The sequence below is a fragment of the Photinus pyralis genome, unplaced genomic scaffold (genome assembly GCF_008802855.1).
Source record: "Photinus pyralis isolate 1611_PpyrPB1 unplaced genomic scaffold, Ppyr1.3 Ppyr1.4_LG4, whole genome shotgun sequence".
Classification (NCBI taxonomy): domain Eukaryota; kingdom Metazoa; phylum Arthropoda; class Insecta; order Coleoptera; family Lampyridae; genus Photinus; species Photinus pyralis.
In genome coordinates this window covers 41,885,485-41,909,664 of record NW_022170511.1, presented here as the reverse complement: position 1 = coordinate 41,909,664, position 24,180 = coordinate 41,885,485, and the positions used below count along the sequence as shown (strand labels likewise).

Here is a 24,180-nt window from a genome sequence, read left to right as displayed (position 1 = left end):
CCAACATAGAGGCAAATGATTTTGCCACATATTTTGGTGCAATGATACCATCTCCGAACCAAGACACTTTGACCGATAATAAATTCGTCTGCACCTCATCGTGCACCTCTAACTCCTTTTTTTACAATCCCTGCACACCGAACGAAATTTATAATATCATTCATTCTCTAAAAAATAACAGTTCTCCTGGATTCGACGAAATTCCCAACAGCTTATTAAAGGCATGTTCTCCTTACATCATTTCAGACCTATCTGACATAATTAATGCTTGTGTGATTAATGGCGTGTTTCCAGATGCTCTGAAATCCGCATGTGTCATCCCAATCCACAAAAAGGGAAATCGGAGTGATGTGGGTAACTACAGGGCTATTTCTCTCTTAAGTTCCTTTTCAAAAATCATTGAAAAATGCATCTATAAGAGATTAAATCTTTATTTGGAAAAATACAACATTCTATCCGAAAAACAATTTGGTTTTTCGCCCCTCATTGTCAACCGAGGATGCTACAGTTCATCTAATACAACACATAATGAACGAAATGGACCTAAATAAAGCCTGCTTTGTTGTTTATTTTGATATTAGTAAAGCTTTTGATAGCATCAACATTGACTTAATGTCTCGAAAGCTTGGTGCTGTAGGGATCAGAAACGAAATACATGACTTCCTTATATCGTTTTTAACAAGTAGGAAATACTATGTTAAATACAATAATACAACTTCAAAGGAGTATTACTTTGCAAAATGGAACTCCCCAAGGGAGCACCCTTGGTCCAGTTCTCTTTCTACTTTACATTAACGATCTACCACCAGCCATTATCAATGGGTTTACATTCATGTACGCTGACGACACAGCAGTAGTTGTAAGTGCTGAGAACTCCGACTTAGCTTTGCCAAAATTAAAAAGGGTTGTTCACGAATTTTTCTTGGTGCAGCACTAATAAACTGAAGATAAACTCCTACAAAACAATAGTCATGAATATGACCAAATCTACACAGAATTACCCCTATGAGATTCTCATTGAGGATTCACTGATCTCTTGTAAACCACATAGCACGTATCTTGGTACTATAATTGATTCCAGTTTGTCGTGGCTTCCTCAAACTGAATACGTTATAAGTAAGCTTAACTCATCGTATTATCTGTTATCACGACTGAAACAATTCGATGAAAATTTGCTACTTAAAGTTTACTCTGCGGTTGTGTATCCATATTTAAGCTATAACATTGCATGTTGGGGAGCAAGTACACATACTCACAGAGTATTTATATTACAAAAACGTATAATACGCTTGATGTACAATCTTAATTACGCTCAAACATGTCGGGACACTTTCAAAAATCATAAAATAATGCCACTGTCTTATGTATATATATCTTTAAATTACTTATTTATCTTCATAAAAACCGACACAAATTTAACAAAATATGTCAAATTCACGATCACAACACCAGAGGTAGAAATAAAATCTTGATTCCAAAACACCAACATTCATTTTATAAAAAATCTCCGTTTTACACCGGTTCAGTATTATTTAATAATCTGCCTGAAACCCTAAAAAAAATGAACCACTCCCTTTTCAAAAATAGAACGAAACAGATATTACAAAATAATACACAATATGTGTTACGTAGTCAACAATTTCGCCATCTGTCATCAGTAAATTTGTAAACCTTATGGTTTGGAACTAATATAAGCATTTTTAGAGCGACACCAAAGAGTACCCATAGTACTCTTTGGCGACACATTACACAACACGCCTCCTGGTCATTACCCAACGTACTAACTTTAACTTATCCCGCACAAGGCGCCGTTTCCTCTCATTTCGCCCGAAGCCGCCATTCTCTCTTGTGCCACTATACTGAGCAGTTGCGTTTTCATTTGTTTTATTTAAGATGAGCAGTTCTGAGGATTTGCTTTTATTTTGTATACTCAAATAGGAAGAGGAGGAGAAGACAGTGCATAACTTTTTTCCCATATAAGTACTAAAAGACCAGCAGACATTTTTTCAGTATTTTAGAATGTCTCCGGAAAAGTTTTTGCTCCCAAGGGGAGCCAGCGAATAGAAGGCACCCGCGCTCATGAAAAGTTCCACTCCTACTGCACACTGCGAGCGTGCCGCGCCTACCCAGTGGAACCATGCCATTCCGTATTCTTCCAAGGATTCCGCCAGCGGAACAATTCCACTGTGGCCACAGCTGCGCAGCGCGCCTTCCCATTCATTTACATGCAAGTAGGAACGTTTCTCTGCGAGGAGCGTCGCGGCGCGCTTCCTGTGTGGGATGAACTATAGGCTGTACAAGTGATGGGTTTCTGTTTTTAATACTACTACACTAATAAAGTATTATTATTATTATTAATACAAACAATCCATTTATTTATAAACAAACAAAATCCTGACATGGTCAAATGATTAATGCTTCCAAAATAGAAAGTTATAGTTTCAATGTAGCGCCCTCTTTCTTAATGGTCCAGCATTATTTAAACGATCAACTGCCATCAATGGACAGAAAATCCGCATTCAGTCTCCAATTGTTCTATGAAATCGCCACTTCTGGTTGTTATAAATTCAATGGTCGAAACAAAATTTTTGGGCAAGAAGCTTTGAAATGAAACATTTTAGACCTTCAATTTATTTTTCATTTACACGCCTATGTAAATGTGGTGTGCACAAGGCTGCTTGTTTAATGATATTAAGTGCCCTTCCTAATGCTTACATGGCTAGCACATTCAACGCCTCATTGTCAAGAAGTAACAGGAAAGTAAACACAGTTCATATGCTTTTTTGTGAAAAGTACACATCATTAAATTCCTGATAAAAATAGAAAAAATGCTAAATAATTCTGTATGTAATTAGTGTTAGAACAAAACTAGTTATTTCAAACAGAAATCAATATCAATTCTTATATTAGTACCTAACGGTTCCAATTATTTCATTAAATATTGATGTGGGATTCTAGTTTAAAATGTCATAAAAAATGACCAAAAATAAATTGTTTCTCGCACTATAAATCACTTAAATCCACTGCATCAATTTTTGGTGTCAAAGTCTCTACTTTTTTAGCAGTGCTGATAGCAGCTTTGACGGCACTTGCTGTTTCTAGTTTGGTCCAACTTCCCGGCTCCGCTTTTTTTAATTTAATTTCCACCTTGGTACCGTACATAGACGCCTGGCTTGCACGAACGTCAATTACCTATAACAGAATGTCGTAGTTAATTAGAATAAAGGTTCGATCATCATACATACCCTTTGTAATTCAATGTCTAATGTGAAGCTCGCATTTGACTGCTTTGGAAACACTAAATCGGTAAACAACCTAATCGGATTAATTTGAATGATACTTATGTTTGGGCAGTATTCCTTGGCGTAAATTGAGACGACAATGTGCGAACCTGTTTGATGCCAATCCCACCTGCATTCGATCCCTTTATCGTTGCTCTCCTAAGTTTAGAATTTGACACGGGCTCATACATAAACGAAAACTCACCTCCTCAATCCAGACGTGTTTACCTCTTTCACAGCCGATCTGATTTAAGAATGCATTAAAATCGGTAGTTTTTTTCTGACAGCAAGACCAATATTTTAACCCCTCGTGAAAAATTGGTTGACCCGAATGATACATGCAGGTAGTTTGACTTTGTTCCCCTTCGTACGAAACGGAACATCCCTTGTTCTTACAAGTAGTGCCGATCGGTATACTTTCCGATCTATCACTTATATTAACCGCTTCCTGTTCAACAACGTTGTTTAAAGCTTGCTTTAAAGACTGCGCTATTTCTGGTTTCATTGTCGTCTGAAAGCCGTCAATAAAATTTAACCAAGGAGAAGACTAACAAACCATCGGTGTGTCAATTGGGGGTCTTTTAATTTCAACGGGAACCATCGGTTTGACTTGCACAATCTCCTTTTCCACCTCTTTAACTACAGGTTTTTCTGGCTCGGCCGGTTTAACATTTGAATGGCTCGAATACGAGCAGCCTTTAATGTTCAAAAATTCGGTGAAATCTGTACATTTCTTGTTGCAGCAGGACCATCCCTTGTATGCATCGTGAAAGAAAGGTAAACCGGGATGATGGCGACAGGCGTCTGTAATATAGAATTTTTTTTTAGTTTAAATGTGAATAGGAATACAACACGAACCTTTGGGGTTCTCGAGGGGGTTAAACTTCTGACCGCAACCTCTGTTGTAACACGACAGTAGGGTACTTTCGGTTTCCATATTTTTTGTTTAAAATTGATTATAAAAAGTTTAGAGAAACTATTTTAAGAGGATTTTATGAGAGTGGAAAACCAAATTTGATTTTTCTTTGCAACTGTCAACCCAACATGCGCATGGTAAGTGAACGTGTCTAAATGTTCTGCCAAAATATTTCGGCTGTGGCCAGTGAACCGTGAATTTACAGAATTGTACAGGGCGGAGATACTTTTGGAGGTTTTAGAACAATAGATGATTCATGTTATCATTGTTTAGGTATGTTGTAGGTTATATCCTTGTGTTGCTTTTGTCTGCACTCTAAATTGATAATACGTTTCTTTCAAAAAGAAAGTAATGAATGCCTTCATCTGGTTGTTTGTCCTGCCTTTTTTAGACGACAGGTATACTCTGAGATATGCTTGTTTGTTAAAAAAGCTGTCAAATAGAAAAAGATCCTTAAATTGGTTTTATTTAATGACTGTGTATCCCGGTACAAAGATTCAATGCTCAATGGGGGGCATTATCAAGATACATAGGTTGCTTGATGTGTCTAGTCAATTTTTATTTCTGACACTTCGCACTTTTTATTGTTCTACGTCATTAGTTAATTCTGACCAAATGTTAATAAATTTTAATGTTATTAGTTATTCGTCTTATTCCTGCGTAACCACTAGACGGTAGTACATGAAAATTGTATAAAATTAATTTTCGACTGGTCTATTATCTATTCTAGGCAACGAATAAAGAATACCAGGAAGGAGCATTAATCAAGTTGTATACGAGAGAGAGTGTGCGACGGAAGTCGGCCATTTGCAAAAGCCACTTATGAGTCATTTTTGTTGTGGCTGTTGCAGTGACATAAAAAGAATGGTTAGTTGTTGTGCTTGTGGTTGCTCCAAAACAGAAAAAAATTAAACTTTGGGAATTACATTTCATGTGTAAGTATTGATTACCAATATTATTTTTACATAGTACATGTAAATTTACAAATTTTTTATCGGAATGTAGTTTGAGGTTAGTTAAACAAAAGTCATAGGCGGAGTTGCCACATGGGGGTTTAGATTGTTTTCGTGTAAAATTCTTTATAATTGTATCCTTCTACAACTGTAAGGTAGGTACGCCACTGGAACAGGAAACTACTGTCCGCCATTTGCAAAAGCCATCGCGGTCGCACGTATATTGTTGATATTCTCCTTCCCTGGTATTCTTTATTCATTGATTCTAGGCATGTGCATTTGCAAATACGGATGATACCCCTAGCGGCAATAAAAATAACAGTTGTGATTAAATCGCCGGCCCTGTACGAAAGCTGTTTTAAAGCAATAACCTCTTGTAATGCGTACGCATGTAATCTAGACATGCTTACATATTTTTCATTCTCCCGTTCGAAACTGCTTTGGCCCCACAGTTCCTTTTCCCATTTAAGACGCTAATTCTCCCGATGTTCTGTTTTTAAATTGAAGAGGGTTAAAATGAAAGTCGGAATAGTTTGTGAAAATTCCGTCACATCAGAATGCAAATGACTACGGTATGACTGACTCACCCTATACATTCGATATATGAAGAATTTCGATTTTCGACGAACAAATACGTTTTGAGGTTATGTTATTTTATTTGTAAAATTTGAAAAGTAATAACGGGTATGTATAAATAAATTAATAATGGAAGATCCCTATTATAAATTAATGGAAGAATATTTACTCAATAATTTTAAACAAAATATTCTGGCGATTTTAGAAGACGAAAATGAACAGAAACATTTTCCCCTGAATATTAGGTAAAGTTGTAATTAGACTCTGTATTTTTCATAACAATTTTACAAGCTTTATAGAGCTTTTCGATGTCAGTACATGGTTGGGGGATGAACTCCTTAAAGAACCCGAACAGACTTTAGACACCTTAGATAACATGGTTCTAAATGCGCAAGACATCATATTACAACAATTGGCGAATAATACTAATTTATCATTTAAACATAACATTCACGCTCGAGTATTTGGTCTTCCTGCCTGCCCCGAATTGCATCGCAAGATTTTTCCATACAGTGAAGATCTGGGCTTATTTTTACAAATTAGAGGTATATTAGTTGTCGCTTACTGTCTTGTAGCGTTAGATAACTCAAAAATTCGCAACATCGAGACTATTTGCTTTTAGGAACGGTGATTAAGACAAAAGATCCGAAGATATTAGAATATCATAGGTTGTACAGGTGCACAAAGTGTAAATATGTCGAAACTGTAACGGCTAGTTACGATCAGAAGTTTATAATTGTACCACCGAAGCGTTGCCCAAATCCGGAGCAGTGCGGCGGGCGAAATTTTGTCGGTGTCGGGGGGTTAGTTGCGGAAAATTGTAAAGATTATCAAGAGATAAAAATACAGGTAAATTAAGCAGTTGATGATTTGGAAAAGTAAGTTTTCGTGTAGGAACTATCTTCAAATGTCAACAGCACAATGCCGTCGACTATGTGGGTTACTTTGGAAGATGATCTGGTGGATACCTGTCAACCGGGGGATGATGTGACAATTTGGTAGGGTAACTCATGCGCTAACAAAACTCCTATATACTTACGTAAAGTTAAGTGCAATACAAAGACAATTAAGCTTTTGTTTTGTAGTGCAATTGTGAAACGTAGATTTGGACCTCTAATTGTTGGAAAACGAATTGAGGTGGAATTGTGTTTGAAAGCGAACCACGTGCTTGTACACAATGGCCACACCTTTCCCACACTAATAACTGCAGATGTCACGAATCAGTTTCAATCATTTTGGAAGACGTACGAAAATTCTCCTCTGGTCGGTAGGGATTTAATACTCCAATCGTTCTGTCCTAAGGTTGATTAGTTTCACAGTATTACAGCGGGTATTTTTTACATTTCCTTGCAGCTCTTCGGTATGTACTTGGTAAAGTTATCTGTGGCGGTGGTTTTAGCCACAGGAGGTAGCTCTCAACAGGACGACGTCGGATCTCGAAAGAGGTCCGAGGCTCACTTGCTTTTGGTCGGTGATCCAGGTACGGGAAAATCGCATTTACTTCGTTACGCCTCTAGGATCATTTCTAGATCCGTCTTGACGACAGGCGTGGGAACCACATCGGCCGGTTTAACTGTGGCGGCTGTTATTGTACGTCATCGCATTTGTTTACTACGGCAAAATGAACGTTTGTATTTTAGGAAGATGGTCAGTGGCAGCTTGAAGCGGGTGCGTTGGTTTTGGCGGATGGAGGAATTTGTTGTATTGACGAGTTTAATTCCATGAAACCCAACGATCGGGCTAGCATTCATGAAGCTATGGAACAGCAAACTATTAGTGTAGCAAAAGTGAGTAGTTAGTGTCGTCAAGTTAACAAATTTAAGTATGAGAAGTTGAAGGTTTTTGGGGGAGCTAAATGATGACAAAAAAATATACAGGGTGTTCCATTTAAAAAAGTGATATTTTTTAATATGATGTTTTGCAACTTTGGACCTACAAGAAAAACACCCTGTAAGCTATATTTTTAATCTTTCATAGTAGATGTATTTATTTGACTTTTACTTAACCCAGAATAAGATATAAAACCTAGAATCAAAATTTAAGTAATATTTTTGACAATATATACTGACGCTTGCAAATGCCCAATTTTTCTTAAAAATCGAATTATCTTAAAAAACTACTAGCTTTTCGGATATTAACCATATAATAAAAAAGACGTGCAATTACACGTAGAATTCAAAAATGCATTCAAATACAGGGGGTTCTATTTAAAAAAATGTACCATTTGGGCGCCCTACTTTGTGGGTGCACCCTGTATAATTCCAAACATTTTTAGAATGTGGAGAATATTCAACCATATCATAATACAAAAGCACTCTATCGAAAAATCTTATCTTCAAGGAATTAAGTTACTCCGCATAATCGTTGACTCACCCTGTACATAACTAATGCAAATTTATTGATTTAAATACGTTAAAAACGTCCACGTGATTTCATTTTTCTTTAATTTATGTTGAGCCAACAGATGAGCATTGTGGTTTAGTTTCATACTGGCTCATAACAAAAAAAAAAACGAAAAATGTCAGTTTCGAGAATCGCTGTTCATTTATTTTCAAAGATATCAAAAAATAACTTTAACAAACCCCTAGTGATTTTTTCTAAGCTTTCTGATGGTGCTGATTGGTTTAGTCAGAAATGAGAGTACAGTCTGATACGATTCCTGGTGCTTCAAAACGTGTATTTCCGTAAAAAAAGTGGAGGGGGGACACACGTGGGTGGTAAAAAGGTTAATTTACTGAATTGAAGATATCTTCTTAAACTGGTCGGAATGCAAGAATCGGCCAATCAGCATGAGGTTAAGGAATCTGAGATACATGTGCTGATACGATAAGGAGGGCATATAATCGTTTCCAGATGTGATTTTTACCGCATTAAAAATAAGCCAACAACATATAGGATTCTGTGAAATTTATTTGTGTGCGGGTAGAGAGGATCCAACCTATGGTGTACAAAAATTTCCACGAAACGGAACGATATCGTAATATTTTTTACCAACTATTTCGAATCCTGCCTTCTTATTTGTGTTTGAATTGGTCAAATATAATTTTACATAAAAATAATGTAAGTATTTTAAAGGTAAATATATTCCTCAAACACTGGAAATACATTATTTGAAATTATGAAAAATAAAATTTTGTATGCACCTCGGGCATTACTCGATAGTTAACCCTTGGGCGACCTACAGATCTGCCGCCCTCTGCACACATATAGCTGTAATGCTCTTGATACATAACTATAATATAAAACAAAAGCATAAAAAATAACCATAGACTACTTCATTATTTTGAAAATAGTGGCCCCTTCAAAATTGAAATATTTAAATGGCCGCCATTTTGAAATAGATATTTATCCAAAATAGTACTGAAACCTTCATTTTTTCATGCCTACTTTCTATCAGGAAATTTTATTTTCCATGACAGAGGCAGAGCAGACTTCGTTTCCTGCTGCTTGTCACTTTACTGGCCGCACCTGTCACTTTACCGGCCGCATTTGTGACATTACTAAATGTCTATAAGGACTCCTGTCATAACTGACAGATTGACATTAATCAAACGTTCTAAATGATAATTAAAATTTTATATTAAAATATGATTTCGGGTAAAATTTAATACAAAACTCGTCAGTAAAATGTCATTACCTGACTCGGAAATTAAAGTACTCTGGGGTCTCGTTCTTCAATATTTCCTCGCCAGTAATGTGTCATTTTGCTGACTTATGTAAAAAAAAATGGAAGTCACTGAATATTTTTTGTGCTTTTATCTTGGCATTTTAAACATTATTGTCAAACTTAATCGAAATACGAAAATTTTAAATTTTTTAATGACAAATAGAAAATTCAGCCGCCATCTTGAATTTTGTCTGATTTCCTAGACCGAGTTTAATGGGGATTTTGAAGCTTAAAATGGAAAAAGAATCATTTCTGTTGCAATTTTGCGCAGGTTAAGGGAATATTTACATTATTTTGAGTGTACAGGGTGGCCAACTAAGAATGCGAGGTACTGTATCTGAGAATCTATCCATCGTAGAGGCTTGCGGTAAAAAAATTTATTACTAAAACGGCCACGAGCAAAACCTGGAAAATATTTTTAAGTTTCTGAAATGGCCGCTAGGGGGCGTAACTGCAATCTGGAATCTAAAAAAGTGATGTTTTGTGAATTCCGCTATATTGACCTAACAAAAAAATTTCCGGTCTTGAAGTTGACGATAATCTGAACAATTTTTCCTGTATCTCTAAAAATGAAGTGGTGGGGGGTATTTAAAGGTTTCCGTAAAGAACACCCTGTATCTTCGAAACGGCTGATCCGATTTCAACAAACTAGTTAGTTCAAAAGAGCTATTCTTCAGCTACAAATATTATACTATTTGAAGTTTTGTTAGTTCCACATATTACCGCTTGAGGGCTTTTTTCGACATTCCGACAGAAATGGTTAATTTTCTCAAAAAAATTAAATGCCTTGGTTTGATTTTTTTTCATGAAAAAGTAGCTAAATGATGCCTAAACAAGTTCGCGAAAACAGCATCTCGATATCTTGAGATTGGCCAGCATTTCGAGCATTTACGGCGGCATTAAAAGCTTCCTTTTTTAAATCGATCCACCTTAGGGCCACAAATTATATAATAAAAATAATTCCGGAAAAATTAGCTTAAAAAAATAAAACTTTGAGGTTTTTTAGGTTAGGAACAAGATATCGAGATGCGGTTTTCGCGAGCTTGTTTAGGCATCATTTAGCTACTTTTTCATGAAAAAAAAAATCAAACCAACGCATTTAATTTTTTTGAGAAAATTAACCATTTCTGTCGGAAAGTCGAAAAAAGCCCTCAAGCGGCGATATGTGAAACTAACAAAACTTCAAATATTATAATATTTGTAGCCGAAGGATAACTCTTTTCAATTAACCCGAGTTTGTTAAAATCGGCTCAGTCGTTTCGAAGATACAGGGTGTTCTTTACGGAAACCTTTGAATACCCCCCACCACTTCATTTTTAGAGATACAGGAAAAATTGTCAAACAAAAAAGTTTCAGATTATAGTCAACTTCAAAGACCGGACATTTTTTCCTTAGATTAATATGGCGGAATTCACAGAAAAATCGATTCCAGATTGCAGTTACGCCCCCTAGCGGCCATTGCAGAAACTTAAAAATATTTTCCAGGTTTTTCTCGTGTCCGTTTTAGTAATACATTTTTTTACCGCAAACCTCTACGATGGACAGGTTCCCAGATACAGTACCTCGCATTCTTATTTGACCACCCTGTACAATACTAGTGTCTCCCCTTCAATGTGGGTATGTTTTTGCAATTAAGAACTAAATGTATATGGTTACTGTCTGCTGTGTATTAGGAGTAATTACTGGCAGCAATTTCATAATTGGTAGTTTCGATTTTATCAATTATGCCTAGCAGTTCCACATGGTTCCTAGTCCAAATCAGATGACATCCCAATAAGTCAAAATTGTAGTTAACATTGACAAAAAAAAGTTTGGGTCGATCCAGAGGGTAGGGAGTTATGGACATTATTTAGTACCTGCAAATTGTGGTAAAAAAAAATGACCCCCCAGTTTTTTTTTACGGAAATACACGTTTTGAAGCACCAGGAATCTGAATCAAACACAACCTCGATGATGTCAGTTTGTTCGTACTCTCATTTCCAGCTGAATGGATTGGAACCATATTTGGTACAAGTATTCTTAGAAATAATAATAATAATAATAAAGTCTTTTATTAAATCATGCCACACACACAATTTAACAGGGCGAAGTTCACATGTTGGGCTACTCACGACGAGACAACTCTGCTCGACCTAACTCTGCATAAAAGGGTAAAATCACGCATGCGCAGGTGGTATCTGTGCTAGCCACAGCAAAAATTATCAATTCCTTATTGGTGGTTGTGAGGAAGATTTCCTGTTTGGGCATGACATATTTTTTGTATTGCTTTTATTGCAAACCGAATATGTTTTGAGATGAGATCTGAGTAATGAAAATAGCATTTAACTGGGAGATTTTTATTTAAAAATGGATGTTAGGTCTTTCCTATGATGTCAAAATTCAGGTGGAATTATCATATAGTCCCATCAATGAATTAACTGAGCAACTATTTAATTTTCACTACTTTTCAGGCCGGTATACTGTGTAAGCTGCGAACACGATGTTCAATTTTATCGGCCACCAATCCAAAAGGAGGACACCTCGACGATTCCCAGTCGCTAAGCTTAAACTTAGCCATTCCAAGCCCGTTGCTAAGTCGATTTGATATCGTCTTAATGTTAAAAGACACTTACAGAGAGGAATGGGACCGTGCGATAGCGAAGCACGTTTTAGACGAGAAGTTTACCGACTCGCCGGATTCGGACACTTCATTGTGGAGTATGGAGATGTTGCAGCAATATTTTGTGATGATCAAAACGATTAATCCCGTTTTAACGACAATGTCCGACCAAATTTTAGGTGCATATTATCAGGCTCAAAGAAGACAAGAGACCCGTAATAAATCGAGAACTACAGTACGCCTTTTGGAAAGCTTAATAAGGTATTTTGTATTTTAGTTCAAAGTTCAAGCTCATTGCATTAAGATCTTTGTAGGTTATCCCAAGGGCATGCGAGGTTGATGTACCATTCCGAGGTGCAAGTAATGGACGCTGTATTTGCTATTGTGCTCATCGAGTGCTCCATGCATGGAGAATGTGCGGTGCTGTCTTTGGGACCTTTAAATGTTCTCGAGTCCTACCCAGGCGACCCGATGGGTCGCTATGCTGAAATTGTTAACGTGGTTCTTACACAGTTGGGACTAAATCAGATACTGCAACACGAAATGAATTTCATAAATACAAATTATAAGACGTCAAATTTAAATACACAGCGTGATTCGTGCAATGCCAGAGATGACTCGCCGGAAACTTCCAGCACCTCCAATTGCGAAGTAGATAATGTGCCAGAAAACACTGATTCCGTTCCGAAAGGATCAAAGCGGAAGACTAAGGAGCGCAAGTCTGACTCCAATGGTTTAAATTGTATTCCTAGCGTTATTGATTCGTTCAATTTTAACATAGACGACTGTGATAAAAATTGGAGTGAAGACCCTCACTTTCCTGTCGAAAGCCAAAACACCAAGATCAAAAATATTCAGAAAAAATTCAAGTTTACATCAAAGGCCCTACCTCGATTACCAAAGAATCCTAGCACAGATGCAGCGAGTAGTGAAGCAGAAGAAAAAATTCAAATTTGCGCAACCACAAATAAAGAAGTGATGAATGTTGAGCCAATACCGAAAACTGTCCCAAACACTGATCAAAACAGTGCAAAAGAAGTAGCCGTAACAAAATCTGCCGTAGGATTATTGCAGGCTAGGTTTGGTTTCGAACCACGAAGTGCGCCTGCTGAAAATATACCAGAAACGTCCTCCAAAAGCAATGCGGGCTTTTGCAGTATGTTTGAATCGGATAATACGGAAGATTTCGATTTTTTGAATTTTGATATATGATTTATTTAAATACTGGTGCCTTACTTTAAAATAAGTTCAAAATACATTAACAGTTCATTCGTTTATTTTTTTTGCTTAGGTAAAAATCGATCAAGAACATTTGCTGGCTTCGATTTTTCCTTTTGCTCGTTTTTGCTTTCGTTGAGCAATTCGGCTTTAAAACTTTTGGCAGCTTTTACAAATTCCTAAAACGAAGTTTTAAAAAAATGACCGCCGAGAAACCACCGAGGATTACCTTTTTCGCCTGCTCCTGTAATATCTTCTTGTTTCTTGCTATCTTGACCGATCCGCCTTTTCCTTTCGCTTTTCTCCGTGGATCGTAATTTATCTTTGGCGGTTTCACAAACTAAAAATATCAATAGTGATTGGTTCCCGGACGATGACAACCTACCAATAGCTTTTTAGTAGCTTCGACTTTCTCACGTAAGCTCGGAACATCCACTTCGGATATTTTCGTAGGATCTAAAGATATCAAGTCGGATGGAATCTAGAAACGTGTGCGAATTAAAACATCAATCTGAAAACGAAGAGCTTCACCTTTTCCAATAAAGCCTTGACTTCGGATTCTTTTCGTTGGGATTTTGTTTGGTATGGATTCGCTTCGAAAGCGTCAAAGTTCGCTTCGCCTGCTCCCGGTACCAGTATGCTTGTAAATCCGTGACTTGAACCGACACCCAGCACATCCTCGTAAGGACAGAAATTCAGGTTTGCAATTGAATTATTAAACCTATGTCTTAAGTAACCCTTTTTTGCGGTTGTAACACAGCAATCGCTAAAATGACAATGGGTAGTATCATGTGATAGTAGTGTTTTGTTTCATTATTTAAGACTTGTCACGAAAGTTTATAAAAAATAGATTACGAATTATTTGTGGCAAGCTTGGTAGTATGACCTTACAGTATGGCCGCGGTACAGCAAAAAGTGCGGTGCTTAAAAAGCTACATACTTAGATGGCACTGCAAATATTAATTTAGTGTAAACCATATGCAGTGTCAATAATCACCTACAGATGTCTCTGAAAGCAGTTCATTTTCTTTTGTGACAATTTATCCTACAAATCGAAGATGTAGACATTCATTGCATACCCTTACTTACTTACTTGATATATAAATAGCTATTATGGGGACTCGCTTTGTTTATTTGTGCCTCGCTCGCAAGCTCGCTCGGCTAAATAAACGGCTCGTCCATAAAGACTTGATATATAAATAGCTATTAATTGACTGTTCAGTACACTGACGTTGGTAATATACTTCTTAAATTCCCTCAAAACTAATATCCCCCTCATGTTATGCATGTTTGGGAGTGATAAAGAAATTTCTTCATTAGCCATTTTTTTTTAAATGACAACATTTTTCAACGTCTCTTTAAAGCCCTCCAAACTACAGATCAAAATATTGAACCATTTCAGTAGTCGAGTGTTATTGGTTCCTTTATTTATATCAGATAATAACAAATTTTTTCAGTTTCCAAAAAAAAGGTTAAATGTTTGCAACACTAGAAAGAGAAAACATGACGCTTTTCAATAATGTATCGCATGACCCATGTTGTAATTTAAAAAAATTCAAGATGGCGGCCGCTCTCAAAATTGGGTAATGAAGAAATTTCAATTAACATATACAGGGTGTCCACGGATTGAGTACATATAACAAATTTGTTTAGAGGTGGATCTGAGTATCGCTCCTGCTTAGTCTCAAACTAAGATATTGAAAAAATGAGCCAAATCAATTAATATACAGGGTGTTATTTTGCCGAATTCTAAAAATTAGTCAAGAGTAAACTGTCTTAAAAAGAAAGTTGTTTGTAATTAAAAGTTATTAGTTTTAATTTCCATACAAATCAGCCTGCTTGGGTTTTGTTACTTTTGTTAATACATTTTTGTAATAATCGTTAAAATAAAAACCGTTTACTCTTGACTAACTTTTAGAGTTCGGCAAAAAACACCCTGTATATTGACGTTATTTGATTTGTCTTTTTAGCCAACCGCAACAGAGATCAAACTTTTCTTTTTGTGCAAGTTCAGATTCTCGATATACCTACATTATCAATGTGCATTTATAACTGTTGTTGATTTCCTGTTACTGTTAGGTGTTATGAGGCTGTTCCGAAAAGGACACTAACAAAAATGAAAAAAAAGTATGATGTCCTATGTCTACTATTACATGATAAAGTCTCCTGAAAGACGCCTGATTTTATGCAACCAAAGTAACTAAATACAACCAAATGAGGATCTGCTTGTCATATTAATTAATTTGAATATTATCGCTTTGACTTCCGTATTCTAATTTCGGTTCGTGTGCGATGTATTCAACTAACGAAAAGGTTGCTATTTCCAATTGGTATAGTGCCGATAACAGTTAAAGGAGCTTAAGAGATTTATTTTCTGTGAAACCAAAGCAACATTATTCCAATTAATAATTCATATGACAGATCTTTGTTTCAAGAAGTTATTTTGGTTGCATAAAATTAGGCGTCTTTCAGGAGACTTTTTATCATTTGAAAGCAGTTGGTTTTAAAATTGCTAGACCATACTGTAAGATGTCTATGCAATGGTATGACTATTAACTTAAATCTCAACCTGTGGTGCAAGTATGATAAATTAGCGATACAGTCATGAGCAATGATTTCCCATTATTTAAACAGTATAAGTACCGATAAACTTCAAGTATGTTTCCCATACCAACGGCGAGCATTTGCTTTTGTGAGAAAGCAACATTGTTCGCTGTGGATTTCAAGTTGTAAATTTGTAGAGGCCCCGTCAAACTTCTTATGTCCCAAATTTTTAGTGTGCGATCATTTCCAGCCGTGGCCATATACCTATAGACAAATGAGAGGTTTAAGGTACTTTTAGTGCATTCAACATACAGTCCTTTGGGGTCTATGTGTAAAGCAGAAATGGCACTTTTATGACAAAGCATTTTTGCTAACGGATCTCTGCTGTTTGGTGCCCACATGCTGACAACTCCTTTAGAACTTCCCACACATATTGCTGCATTGTACGGATTCTGCGTCATCATGTTTATTCTTCCGAGCTTGGCGTTGTATTGAACCACAATCTCTCCAATCGACACATCCAACCAACTCAAAAAGCCAGTATCATTCTAAAATGTAATGACCACAATTTTTGGCAACGATCATAATTATATCTTACAGCAGTAGCCAAAAGGAAATGATAAGGTAAGAACTGCATTTGCGTAACCTTATCTAAGCTCTTTAAACAATGCAGCTCGATTCCTTGATTGTCGTAAATGTACACCCAATCCTTTTGCGCTACGGCCAACATCGTTTCGATATGCAACCAACACACATCGTGCACGGACTCCATCACGTTTATCTCAAAATGTAACTTCTTCGTAACCCAATCAAATGCCGCGACGTGTCCCAATCGTCCACCTAAAGCCAAATGTCGCCCATTTCGAGTGTAACTCGCACGGTAAGGCCCAAAATCACGCAGTTGTAACTCAAAAAACTTCGTCGCCGCGGTTATATCCACATTTTGGACAATTTCATTTTGCCTAAACTGTGTCGTGGTCTCTCCGGGATCTGCTTCTAAAATACTATCGCACGTTATCGCAAAGAAAATGGTTAGTTAACTCACCCGTCCTCCTCCGTCAGTAATATTTCCACACGAGCCGCTTGCTTCTGTGCGAATTCGTACGATAAGTCCTTGTCAAATTGTCTTTTCTTGTGTATTTTCGTTCGTATTCCATCTTTCTGTATACCTTCTCCTCGACTGTGCTTTTCGAGCAATTCCTCTGGGATTGGCGCTCGACCTGGGAATTTTGGGTTTGGGTTTGGTTTTCGTTTTAAAATGATATCCGTCTTCTTCGGTTTTCCTTTTGGAAACGCTGGTTTCTTATTTTTCAGCCGTCCCACATTGCCTTTCCTTTTTTGTGAGGTTTTCTCCTCTGCATTGGGTTTTTGCTCCTCCGATGGTGCAGTAAAATATCTTGCGGTCTACAAAACAAAGTAAATATGATAAAGAATAATTTAGTAATATTACTTTGGTCATTTTTATTTTAATTAAGTTTATTTCATGAAAAAAATGTTAGGTTATTCGCTATGAGGTTATGTTTACAAAATTTCGAGGCACGTGTTTGATTACAATCCCATTTAATAAAATTCCCATTTATTAAATACTTCACTGCTTCAAACGTACAGTGTGCTTACAAAATACGAACTTCGTAATACCATTGGTTATAAAATGCATAATCAATGGAAATGCTTTAAAGGTATTGTGTATTTGTTGTAGAATACACCCTACATAACTTAAAGGAAATAGTTGCCATCTCTTTGGTAACCCTTTCTATGCATTATGTTACGATTACCGTGAAACAAAATTTAAAAAAAAACCATGTATTGTGCAGGATAATCTCGTGTAATTGGTAAAGGCATATATACAAAATAAAATATCAAATTATGCAAAGTAAAGATACACTTGTATACTTTGTTTAATAAATGGGAAAATAGGCATGTGGGTTTTTGAATTTTTGGGAAATATATTATAACCTAAAAATTTCTGAATTGGAAAACAATCAGGAGAAAAGAATCGTCACATATAAAAAGAATGCCTTTAACTGCAAAACACTTGCTAATAACAGGCCCGCCAGGTTAACACATTTTTGTTTGGCAATTTTTTGAACCGTTTGTACAGGTATAGGAAAAACCACCCTCATACAAAAGATACACGTAAAGTTAAAGGAACGGGGAATTCCTGTAATTGGCTTTTATACTGAAGAACTACGAAATCAATTCAAGAGGCGTGAAGGTTTCGATGTGGTGACTTTAGATGGAAAACGCGGGAGGTTGGCCAGAACATCGTAAGTCTGTGGGATAATTTTCCCGAGTTTAAATGATCACCTTTAAGAGAGCGTGTGCTAGCCGACGATCCTCGAACGTGCAGAGTCGGACAGTATTATGTTTTTCCCGATGAGTTTGAAAATTTGGTTCTTCCAATGTTCAAAGATGTAACACTCGGAGTGGCTTAAATTACACATTTGTTTACTCTTTTGAGTTTAAAGGTGAAGGAGACGGTGTTGGTGATTGATGAGATTGGAAAAATGGAGTTATTTAGTAAGAAATTTGCGCAAGAGGTTCGAAATGTATTTCAAAGGACAGATTTATGTATTTTAGCGACTGTTCCTATTAAAAGTGGAGGATTGCCACTTATTGAATTCTTAACTTCGAATAACAAAGTTCTCACAGTAAGTAGGGACTCGCTGAACACTTTTTGTTAATGCACTAATTCTTCTACAGGTTTCTCAAGATAATCGCAATACATTATTGAATGAGATATGTGATGTTCTGGAGCAGTCTATGGTTTCATAGATTTTTAGTATTACCAATATTTAATGTAATATACTTATTATAAAATTGAAATAAACAAGTAAATATTATATGATATAAATAAGCAATGATTTTTGTCTTGCTTGCAAGCACAATGAAACTAATTATTGACGCCAATCCTATAGTCGCATACCCCTCTAGTTTAATTAATTGTTCAGGTCGTTTTTCAACAAAATAACAGAGCCCTCTTTGCACTAAATTCGGGCTAACTAAAAACGTCTGAAATCTACGAAAAAATTGAGTAATTAGATGGACTGCGAAAAAACTGATTAGGGCGATGAGGCTCACATACGACTAATGTGTCTGAATAAACCAAAATTTAAGTTTTAAGGTTTCCCAGTTTTCTCAAGCTGCTATTCTCTTTAAGACCAGGCTGTAAACTAGCTCTCGTTAAGTTTTTTCAGGGAGTGTGGCAATTGGCAAAGAAACTAGACTAACTTTGGGGGGGTTACAGCCCGGTGTACATTATAAAGCCCATTCCAAAAGACAATCCAATTTGTATACCAATCTCTTTTCCTTAGCATTCCCGTTCTACTAACTTGAAAATTTTCTGACCGAAACCAATTTCGAGAAAAACTCAATGAGCTGTAACTTTTGAACTAGTAGCCCAATCTTCAAACTGTTTGAAATTATGGATTCTACACGCCAAATTCTATACGGGCCTGTAGAATCCATAATTTCAAACAGTTCGAAGATTGGGCTACTAGTTCAAAAGTTACAGCCCTTTGAATTTTCTTTCGAAATTGGTTTCTAGTCTATAATTTTTGATTGAGAAGTCTGATCGAAAAAGTACGAATTGTTTTGGATTCTACGCACCAAAATTAATAAGAAAAAGTGTTTTCCCGAGAAATTTTAGTGTAGTCGATTTTTGGTAAAAAAGGAAGGTTATACACTGCCTTTTTTTGAGCCACGAAGAAAAAATTGTCTCAGATCGGTTGGGAAAAAAAATTTTCTTATAGAATGTGCCCTGTAGAATCCATAATTTCAAACAGTTCGAAGATTGGGGTACTAGTTCAAAAGTTACAGCCCTTTGAATTTGCTTTCGAAATTGGTTTCTAGTCTATAACTTTTGATTGAGAAGTCTAATCGAAAAAGTACGAATTCTTTTGTCTACGCCCCAAAATGAATAAGGATATGTGTTTTCCCGAGAAATTTTGGTGTAGTCGATTTTTGGTAAAAAAGGAAGGTTTATACACTGCCTTTTTTTGAGCCACGAAGAAAAAATTGTATCAGATCGACCGGGAAAAAAATTTTCTAATAGAATGTGCCCTGTAGAATCCATAATTTCAAACAGTTCGAAGATTGGGCTACTAGTTCAAGAGTTACAGCCCTTTGAATTTTCTTTCGAAATTGGTTTCTAGTCTATAGCTTTTGATTGAGATGTCTAATCGAAAAAGTACGAATTGTTTTGGATTCTACGCCCCAAAATTAATAAGATAAAGTGTTTTCCCGAGAAATTTTGGTGTAGTCGATTTTTGGTAAAAAAAGGAAGATTATACACTGCCTTTTTAAGGGCCATGAAGAAAAAATTGTCTCAGATCGGTTGGGAAAAAAATTTTCTTATAGAATGTGCCCTGTAGAATCCATAATTTCAAACAGTTCGAAGATTGGGCTACTAGTTCAAAAGTTACAGCTCTTAGAATTTTCTTTGTAAATTGGTTTCTAGTCTATAGCTTTTGATTGAGATGTCTAATCGAAAAAGTACGAATTGTTTTGGATTCTACGCCCCAAAATTAATAAGATAAAGTGTTTTCCCGAGAAATTTTGGTGTAGTCGATTTTTGGTAAAAAAAGGAAGATTATACACTGCCTTTTTAAGGGCCATGAAGAAAAAATTGTCTCAGATCGGTTGGGAAAAAAATTTTCTTATAGAATGTGCCCTGTAGAATCCATAATTTCAAACAGTTCGAAGATTGGGCTACTAGTTCAAAAGTTACAGCTCTTAGAATTTTCTTTGTAAATTGGTTTCTAGTCTATAGCTTTTGATTGAGATGTCTAATCGAAAAAGTACGAATTGTTTTGGATTCTACGCCTCAAAATTAATAAGAAAAAGTGTTTTCCCGAGAAATTTTGGTGTAGTCGATTTTTGGTAAAAAAGGAAGGTTATACTCTGCCTTTTTTTGAGCCACGAAGAAAAAATTGTCTCAGATCGGTTGGGAAAAAAAATTTTCTTATAGAATGTGCCCTGTAGAATCCATAATTTCAAACAGTTCGAAGATTGGGCTACTAGTTCAAAAGTTACAGCCCTTTGAATTTTCTTTCGAAATTGGTTTCTAGTCTATAACTTTTGATTGAGAAGTCTGATCGAAAAAGTACGAATTGTTTTGGATTCTACGCACCAAAATTAATAAGAAAAAGTGTTTTCCCGAGAAATTTTGGTGCAGTCGATTTTTGGTAAAAAAGAAGGTTATAGACTGCCTTTTTTTGAGCCCCGAAAAAAAAATTGTCTCAGATTGACCCGGAAAAAAATTGCCTTATAGAATGTGGCCTGTAGAATCCATAATTTCGAACAGTTCCAAGATTGGGCTACTAGTTCAAAAGTTACAGCCCTTTGAATTTTCTTTCGAAATTGGTTTCTAGTCTATAACTTTTGATTGAGAAGTCTGATCGAAAAAGTACGAATTCTTTTGGATTCTACGCGCCAAAATTAATAAGAAAAAGTGTTTTTCCGAGAAACTTTGGTGCAGTAGATTTTTGGTAAAAAATGAAGGTTATAACACTGCCTTTTTTTGAGCCCCGAAATGAAAATTGTCTCAGATCGACCCGGAAAAAAATTTTCTTATAGAATGTGGCCTGTAGAATCCATAATTTCAAACAGTTCCAAGATTGGGGTACTAGTTCAAAAGTTACAGCCCTTTGAATTTTTTTTCGAAATTGGTTTCTAGTCTATAACTTTTGATTGAGAAGTCAAATCGAAAAAGTACGAATTGTTTTGGATTCTACGCACCAAAATTAATAAGAAAAAGTGTTTTCCCGAGAAATTTTGGTGCAGTCGATTTTTGGTAAAAAAGGAAGGTTATACACTGCCGGGAGAGAAGTTCGTCTTTCATGGCGAGCGGACGTGTTTTGAGCGAGCTCCGGCCTTTTTTAGTGGTTTTTTGTGTTTGTATAGGTTTAAAAATGTATGTCGGTAGCGTACAAAATTTGCAATTGTTTAGTGCTTATTTCATCGAAATCGGTCCAGTGGTTGAGATTTTACGAATTTTTACAGTTTTAAGTTTAATCTCAAGATTCATAACGCGCGAGACTAATTAAATCGTGAGAAGACAGGGCAGGAACCTCCAATCAACAGGACAAACAAGAACGTAAAGCTAAGATAAGTGCTTACTTGCTTACTTACTCACTTACTTAGAATTAAGGCTAAATTTAATTTAAAAGTGAACAAAGGGGAAAAGATAGAATAAAGCGGCGCAAGTCACTGGCAGCTACATTGAATATACCTACTTCGAATCGGGGTGGAACAAATTGACCCTTGGGAAAGGAAATATAAACTTGTCAACCGGAGACATAAAGAAACTAAGCCATAAATTACAATATTTAAGCTCTCAAATTTCGGTCTAATAGGCATGATTGACAAAAAAGGAAACCTTTCTTACCAAATTTCAGCGGCTTTTTTTTCCTGTTTTTTGCGCTTTTTACTTTCGTTAGTACCTTTAGTTTAGAGTCTCCCAGACACAATAGAATATACGGGGCGGTCAAAGATAGAATGAAGGGGCACGTCTCGGTGACTTAACAATTAAATTAACTAAATTATCTCTCCTAGGTATCTCTTTTAGCGATCAATAAACAGCACCCACCACCCAAACCAGGATTAAGACCTTAAAGACAAGTACTCGTAACAGCGATCAAATAGAAGTGCGATCAAAAGAATACATCCTAGAATGCATCAGTATAAATAAGGATGGGGACTGCCTGTTTGGAGCGATTGCGCACCAACTGAGGCGACTGCCAGTGACATCAGAGCCTCATAGGAAATTAACCAAATGATTAAAAAAGAAATCAACGCATACATCAGGGAAAACCTGGAAAATTTCTACCCACAATTGATAGGAGACGTAGACGGATACGTGGAGGGAAGAAGGAGAGAACCAGCAGGGTTGCGGAAATCGTAATCAAGAAGCACCGATGCATTGAGGTGGAGAAATTTGAAGGAAAAGTAAGAGTATGTCCATGGCCCAAATCAAGATGAAAATAAGAAGACTAACAATCATAGGATGCCACATCCCCTCGGACAAAAGAGCGCAGGCGGAACTCAGAAATCGAAGTGAAACAAAAAAAAAAGTGCGAAAAGAACCGGGGTATCATACTAGGCGACTTCAATGCACAACTAGGCAGACTGGACGGAAGTGAATAGGAGGAAGGGAACGGCAGCGACCTTTACGAACATGGTACACCTACATGGACTGAGGGTAGAAAACATATTCGGCAAGTCCAAAATGGTTACATGTAATCAAAGGAAATCAGCGTCACGAACACAGCAGACATTATGGGCAAAAACAGTAGGATCGGACCACAAAATGGTAAAGGGGAAAGTAAAGAGGGGGGAGGGGAAGAAGAGAACAGGAAGGAAAGGACAAGGAGCACAACGGGGAAACCGAAGGGTGGAATGTGAAACTTCTGTCAGGGGAGAAGAAAAGAAAGGAGTACCGAAAGCAGTGGTAAAAGATTAGAAGCAAAAAGGGGATGGGATACCATATGGAAAAATATCGGCGAAACGATCAAAGAAGCAACAAGGAAAACACTAGGGAAACAGAAACCGCCCATGTGACCGAACAGAAAGCGGGCCAAAACCCACACTAACCTGAAACAAAGAAGAAGCTAAGGGAAACCAAGGAAGAAGAAAACAGAGCCTATGAGCAACACGAAATCAAGGAATTCGCCGAGTTCGCGGAGAACATCACCAAACTCAGACCAATGGAGAGGAATACGGAAATGTAATGGTATAGGCACATCAGAAAATATAAACGGAGGAAACAAGGGGGAAACAGAAAGTATATACCAATGACAGCGTGGGCGATGCTGGGACTACCCAAATTCCTAATCAACAGAACCATACACGGGTGGCAAAGGGAGTATACTAGTATACAATGGTTTTGGAAGAAAACCGAACACCAAAAGAAAACCAGGGGGATCAAACAAGGATGTCCGTTTCCCCAAGGCTCTTCGCGATAGCACTTGACCACGCTATAGAACAAACAAGGATGGTGGTGAGGAACCTTAGCATAGGCGACCAATTACAACTACCGACATTACTGGCGTACGCGGACGATCTACTCGTAATCGCGGATAATTTATAAGACACTGAGGACTTCGTCCAGGCCATCGGGATACCAGGTACACTCGGAAATGGTGGACCTACAAATATACAACGAAAAGAGCTACATGATGACAAGAGTGCCAGGAAACAACACCCCCAGTACAAAGAAGGAGAGAAGACCATAGCCGGGAAGGAGATAACCATGAAGCACAAGATCAAATATATGGGTACGTATGTACATAAGCAGCACCCTCAGCAGGCACAACGCAGTGAAAGACAGAATAACCAACGCATTCAGAATCACACACGGAATCTGGAACTTCATACGAGCGAAGAAAATACCGGACAGCTTGAAATGATGATTTACAACACGATCG

At 36.9% G+C, this 24,180-nt stretch overlaps 4 protein-coding genes and 1 long non-coding RNA gene across 6 annotated transcripts; 2 read left to right on the top strand and 3 right to left on the bottom strand.

Moving 5' to 3' along the window:
- Positions 1-413: 413 nt before the first annotated feature.
- Positions 414-1,637, bottom strand: LOC116168876. Its single transcript, XR_004144863.1, has 2 exons — positions 1,002-1,637; positions 414-955 (listed from the first exon to the last, which is right to left on the bottom strand). It is a non-coding gene; the product is annotated as an uncharacterized LOC116168876 (long non-coding RNA).
- Positions 1,638-2,611: 974 nt separating this feature from the next.
- LOC116169433 (cysteine and histidine-rich domain-containing protein) lies at positions 2,612-4,338 on the bottom strand. The gene is made up of 5 exons (XM_031485518.1): positions 4,140-4,338; positions 3,838-4,085; positions 3,487-3,792; positions 3,246-3,440; positions 2,612-3,192 (listed from the first exon to the last, which is right to left on the bottom strand). Exons 1-5 carry the CDS (start codon positions 4,216-4,218, stop codon positions 3,004-3,006), a joined length of 1,017 nt encoding a protein of 338 aa, XP_031341378.1. The 5' UTR covers positions 4,219-4,338; the 3' UTR covers positions 2,612-3,003.
- Positions 4,339-5,759: 1,421 nt separating this feature from the next.
- On the top strand, positions 5,760-13,267 carry LOC116168482 (DNA helicase MCM9-like). Of its 2 annotated transcripts, none has more exons than XM_031484342.1 (9): positions 5,760-5,971; positions 6,018-6,271; positions 6,349-6,575; positions 6,621-6,724; positions 6,812-7,028; positions 7,080-7,316; positions 7,367-7,513; positions 11,844-12,253; positions 12,307-13,267. In XM_031484342.1, the coding sequence occupies exons 1-9, from the start codon at positions 5,856-5,858 to the stop codon at positions 13,202-13,204; spliced, it is 2,610 nt and encodes an 869-aa protein (XP_031340202.1). In that variant the 5' UTR covers positions 5,760-5,855; the 3' UTR covers positions 13,205-13,267. The 2 variants fall into 2 exon arrangements, with proteins under 2 accessions (XP_031340202.1, XP_031340203.1); XM_031484343.1 differs by having other exon boundaries at positions 5,814-5,971; positions 6,026-6,271.
- Positions 13,183-17,304, bottom strand: LOC116168483 (WD repeat-containing protein 46-like). The gene is made up of 9 exons (XM_031484344.1): positions 17,205-17,304; positions 16,800-17,158; positions 16,353-16,758; positions 16,067-16,302; positions 15,854-16,018; positions 13,742-13,976; positions 13,596-13,691; positions 13,440-13,550; positions 13,183-13,389 (listed from the first exon to the last, which is right to left on the bottom strand). Exons 1-9 carry the CDS (start codon positions 17,211-17,213, stop codon positions 13,267-13,269), a joined length of 1,740 nt encoding a protein of 579 aa, XP_031340204.1. The 5' UTR covers positions 17,214-17,304; the 3' UTR covers positions 13,183-13,266.
- A 381-nt stretch (positions 17,305-17,685) lies between these two features.
- On the top strand, positions 17,686-18,611 carry LOC116168717 (cancer-related nucleoside-triphosphatase homolog). Its single transcript, XM_031484671.1, has 5 exons — positions 17,686-17,811; positions 17,856-18,021; positions 18,069-18,168; positions 18,223-18,405; positions 18,458-18,611. The coding sequence occupies exons 1-5, from the start codon at positions 17,769-17,771 to the stop codon at positions 18,527-18,529; spliced, it is 564 nt and encodes a 187-aa protein (XP_031340531.1). The 5' UTR covers positions 17,686-17,768; the 3' UTR covers positions 18,530-18,611.
- Positions 18,612-24,180: the final 5,569 nt, after the last annotated feature.

Bases quoted from the DNA above. Each gene is read 5' to 3' on its own strand.
- LOC116168717 (XM_031484671.1), top strand. From the start codon at position 17,769: ATGCCTTTAACTGCAAAACACTTGCTAATAACAGGCCCGCCAG. The intron at 18,022-18,068 runs GTAAGTCTGTGG...ATCACCTTTAAG, and splicing joins GGGAGGTTGGCCAGAACATC to AGAGCGTGTGCTAGCCGACG. The intron at 18,406-18,457 runs GTAAGTAGGGAC...ATTCTTCTACAG, and splicing joins CGAATAACAAAGTTCTCACA to GTTTCTCAAGATAATCGCAA.
- LOC116168483 (XM_031484344.1), bottom strand. The intron at 16,759-16,799 runs GTGAGTTAACTA...AACGTGCGATAG, and splicing joins TTACTGACGGAGGAGGACGG to TATTTTAGAAGCAGATCCCG. The intron at 13,390-13,439 runs GTAATCCTCGGT...ACTTCGTTTTAG, and splicing joins TACAGGAGCAGGCGAAAAAG to GAATTTGTAAAAGCTGCCAA.
- LOC116168482 (XM_031484342.1), top strand. From the start codon at position 5,856: ATGGAAGATCCCTATTATAAATTAATGGAAGAATATTTACTCAATAAT. The intron at 7,029-7,079 runs GTTGATTAGTTT...ATTTCCTTGCAG, and splicing joins TCCAATCGTTCTGTCCTAAG to CTCTTCGGTATGTACTTGGT. The intron at 7,317-7,366 runs GTACGTCATCGC...TTTGTATTTTAG, and splicing joins TAACTGTGGCGGCTGTTATT to GAAGATGGTCAGTGGCAGCT.
- LOC116169433 (XM_031485518.1), bottom strand. From the start codon at position 4,218: ATGGAAACCGAAAGTACCCTACTGTCGTGTTACAACAGAGGTTGCGGT. The intron at 4,086-4,139 runs GTTCGTGTTGTA...TCTATATTACAG, and splicing joins CCCCCTCGAGAACCCCAAAG to ACGCCTGTCGCCATCATCCC. The intron at 3,441-3,486 runs GTGAGTTTTCGT...TTCTAAACTTAG, and splicing joins AACACGTCTGGATTGAGGAG to GAGAGCAACGATAAAGGGAT.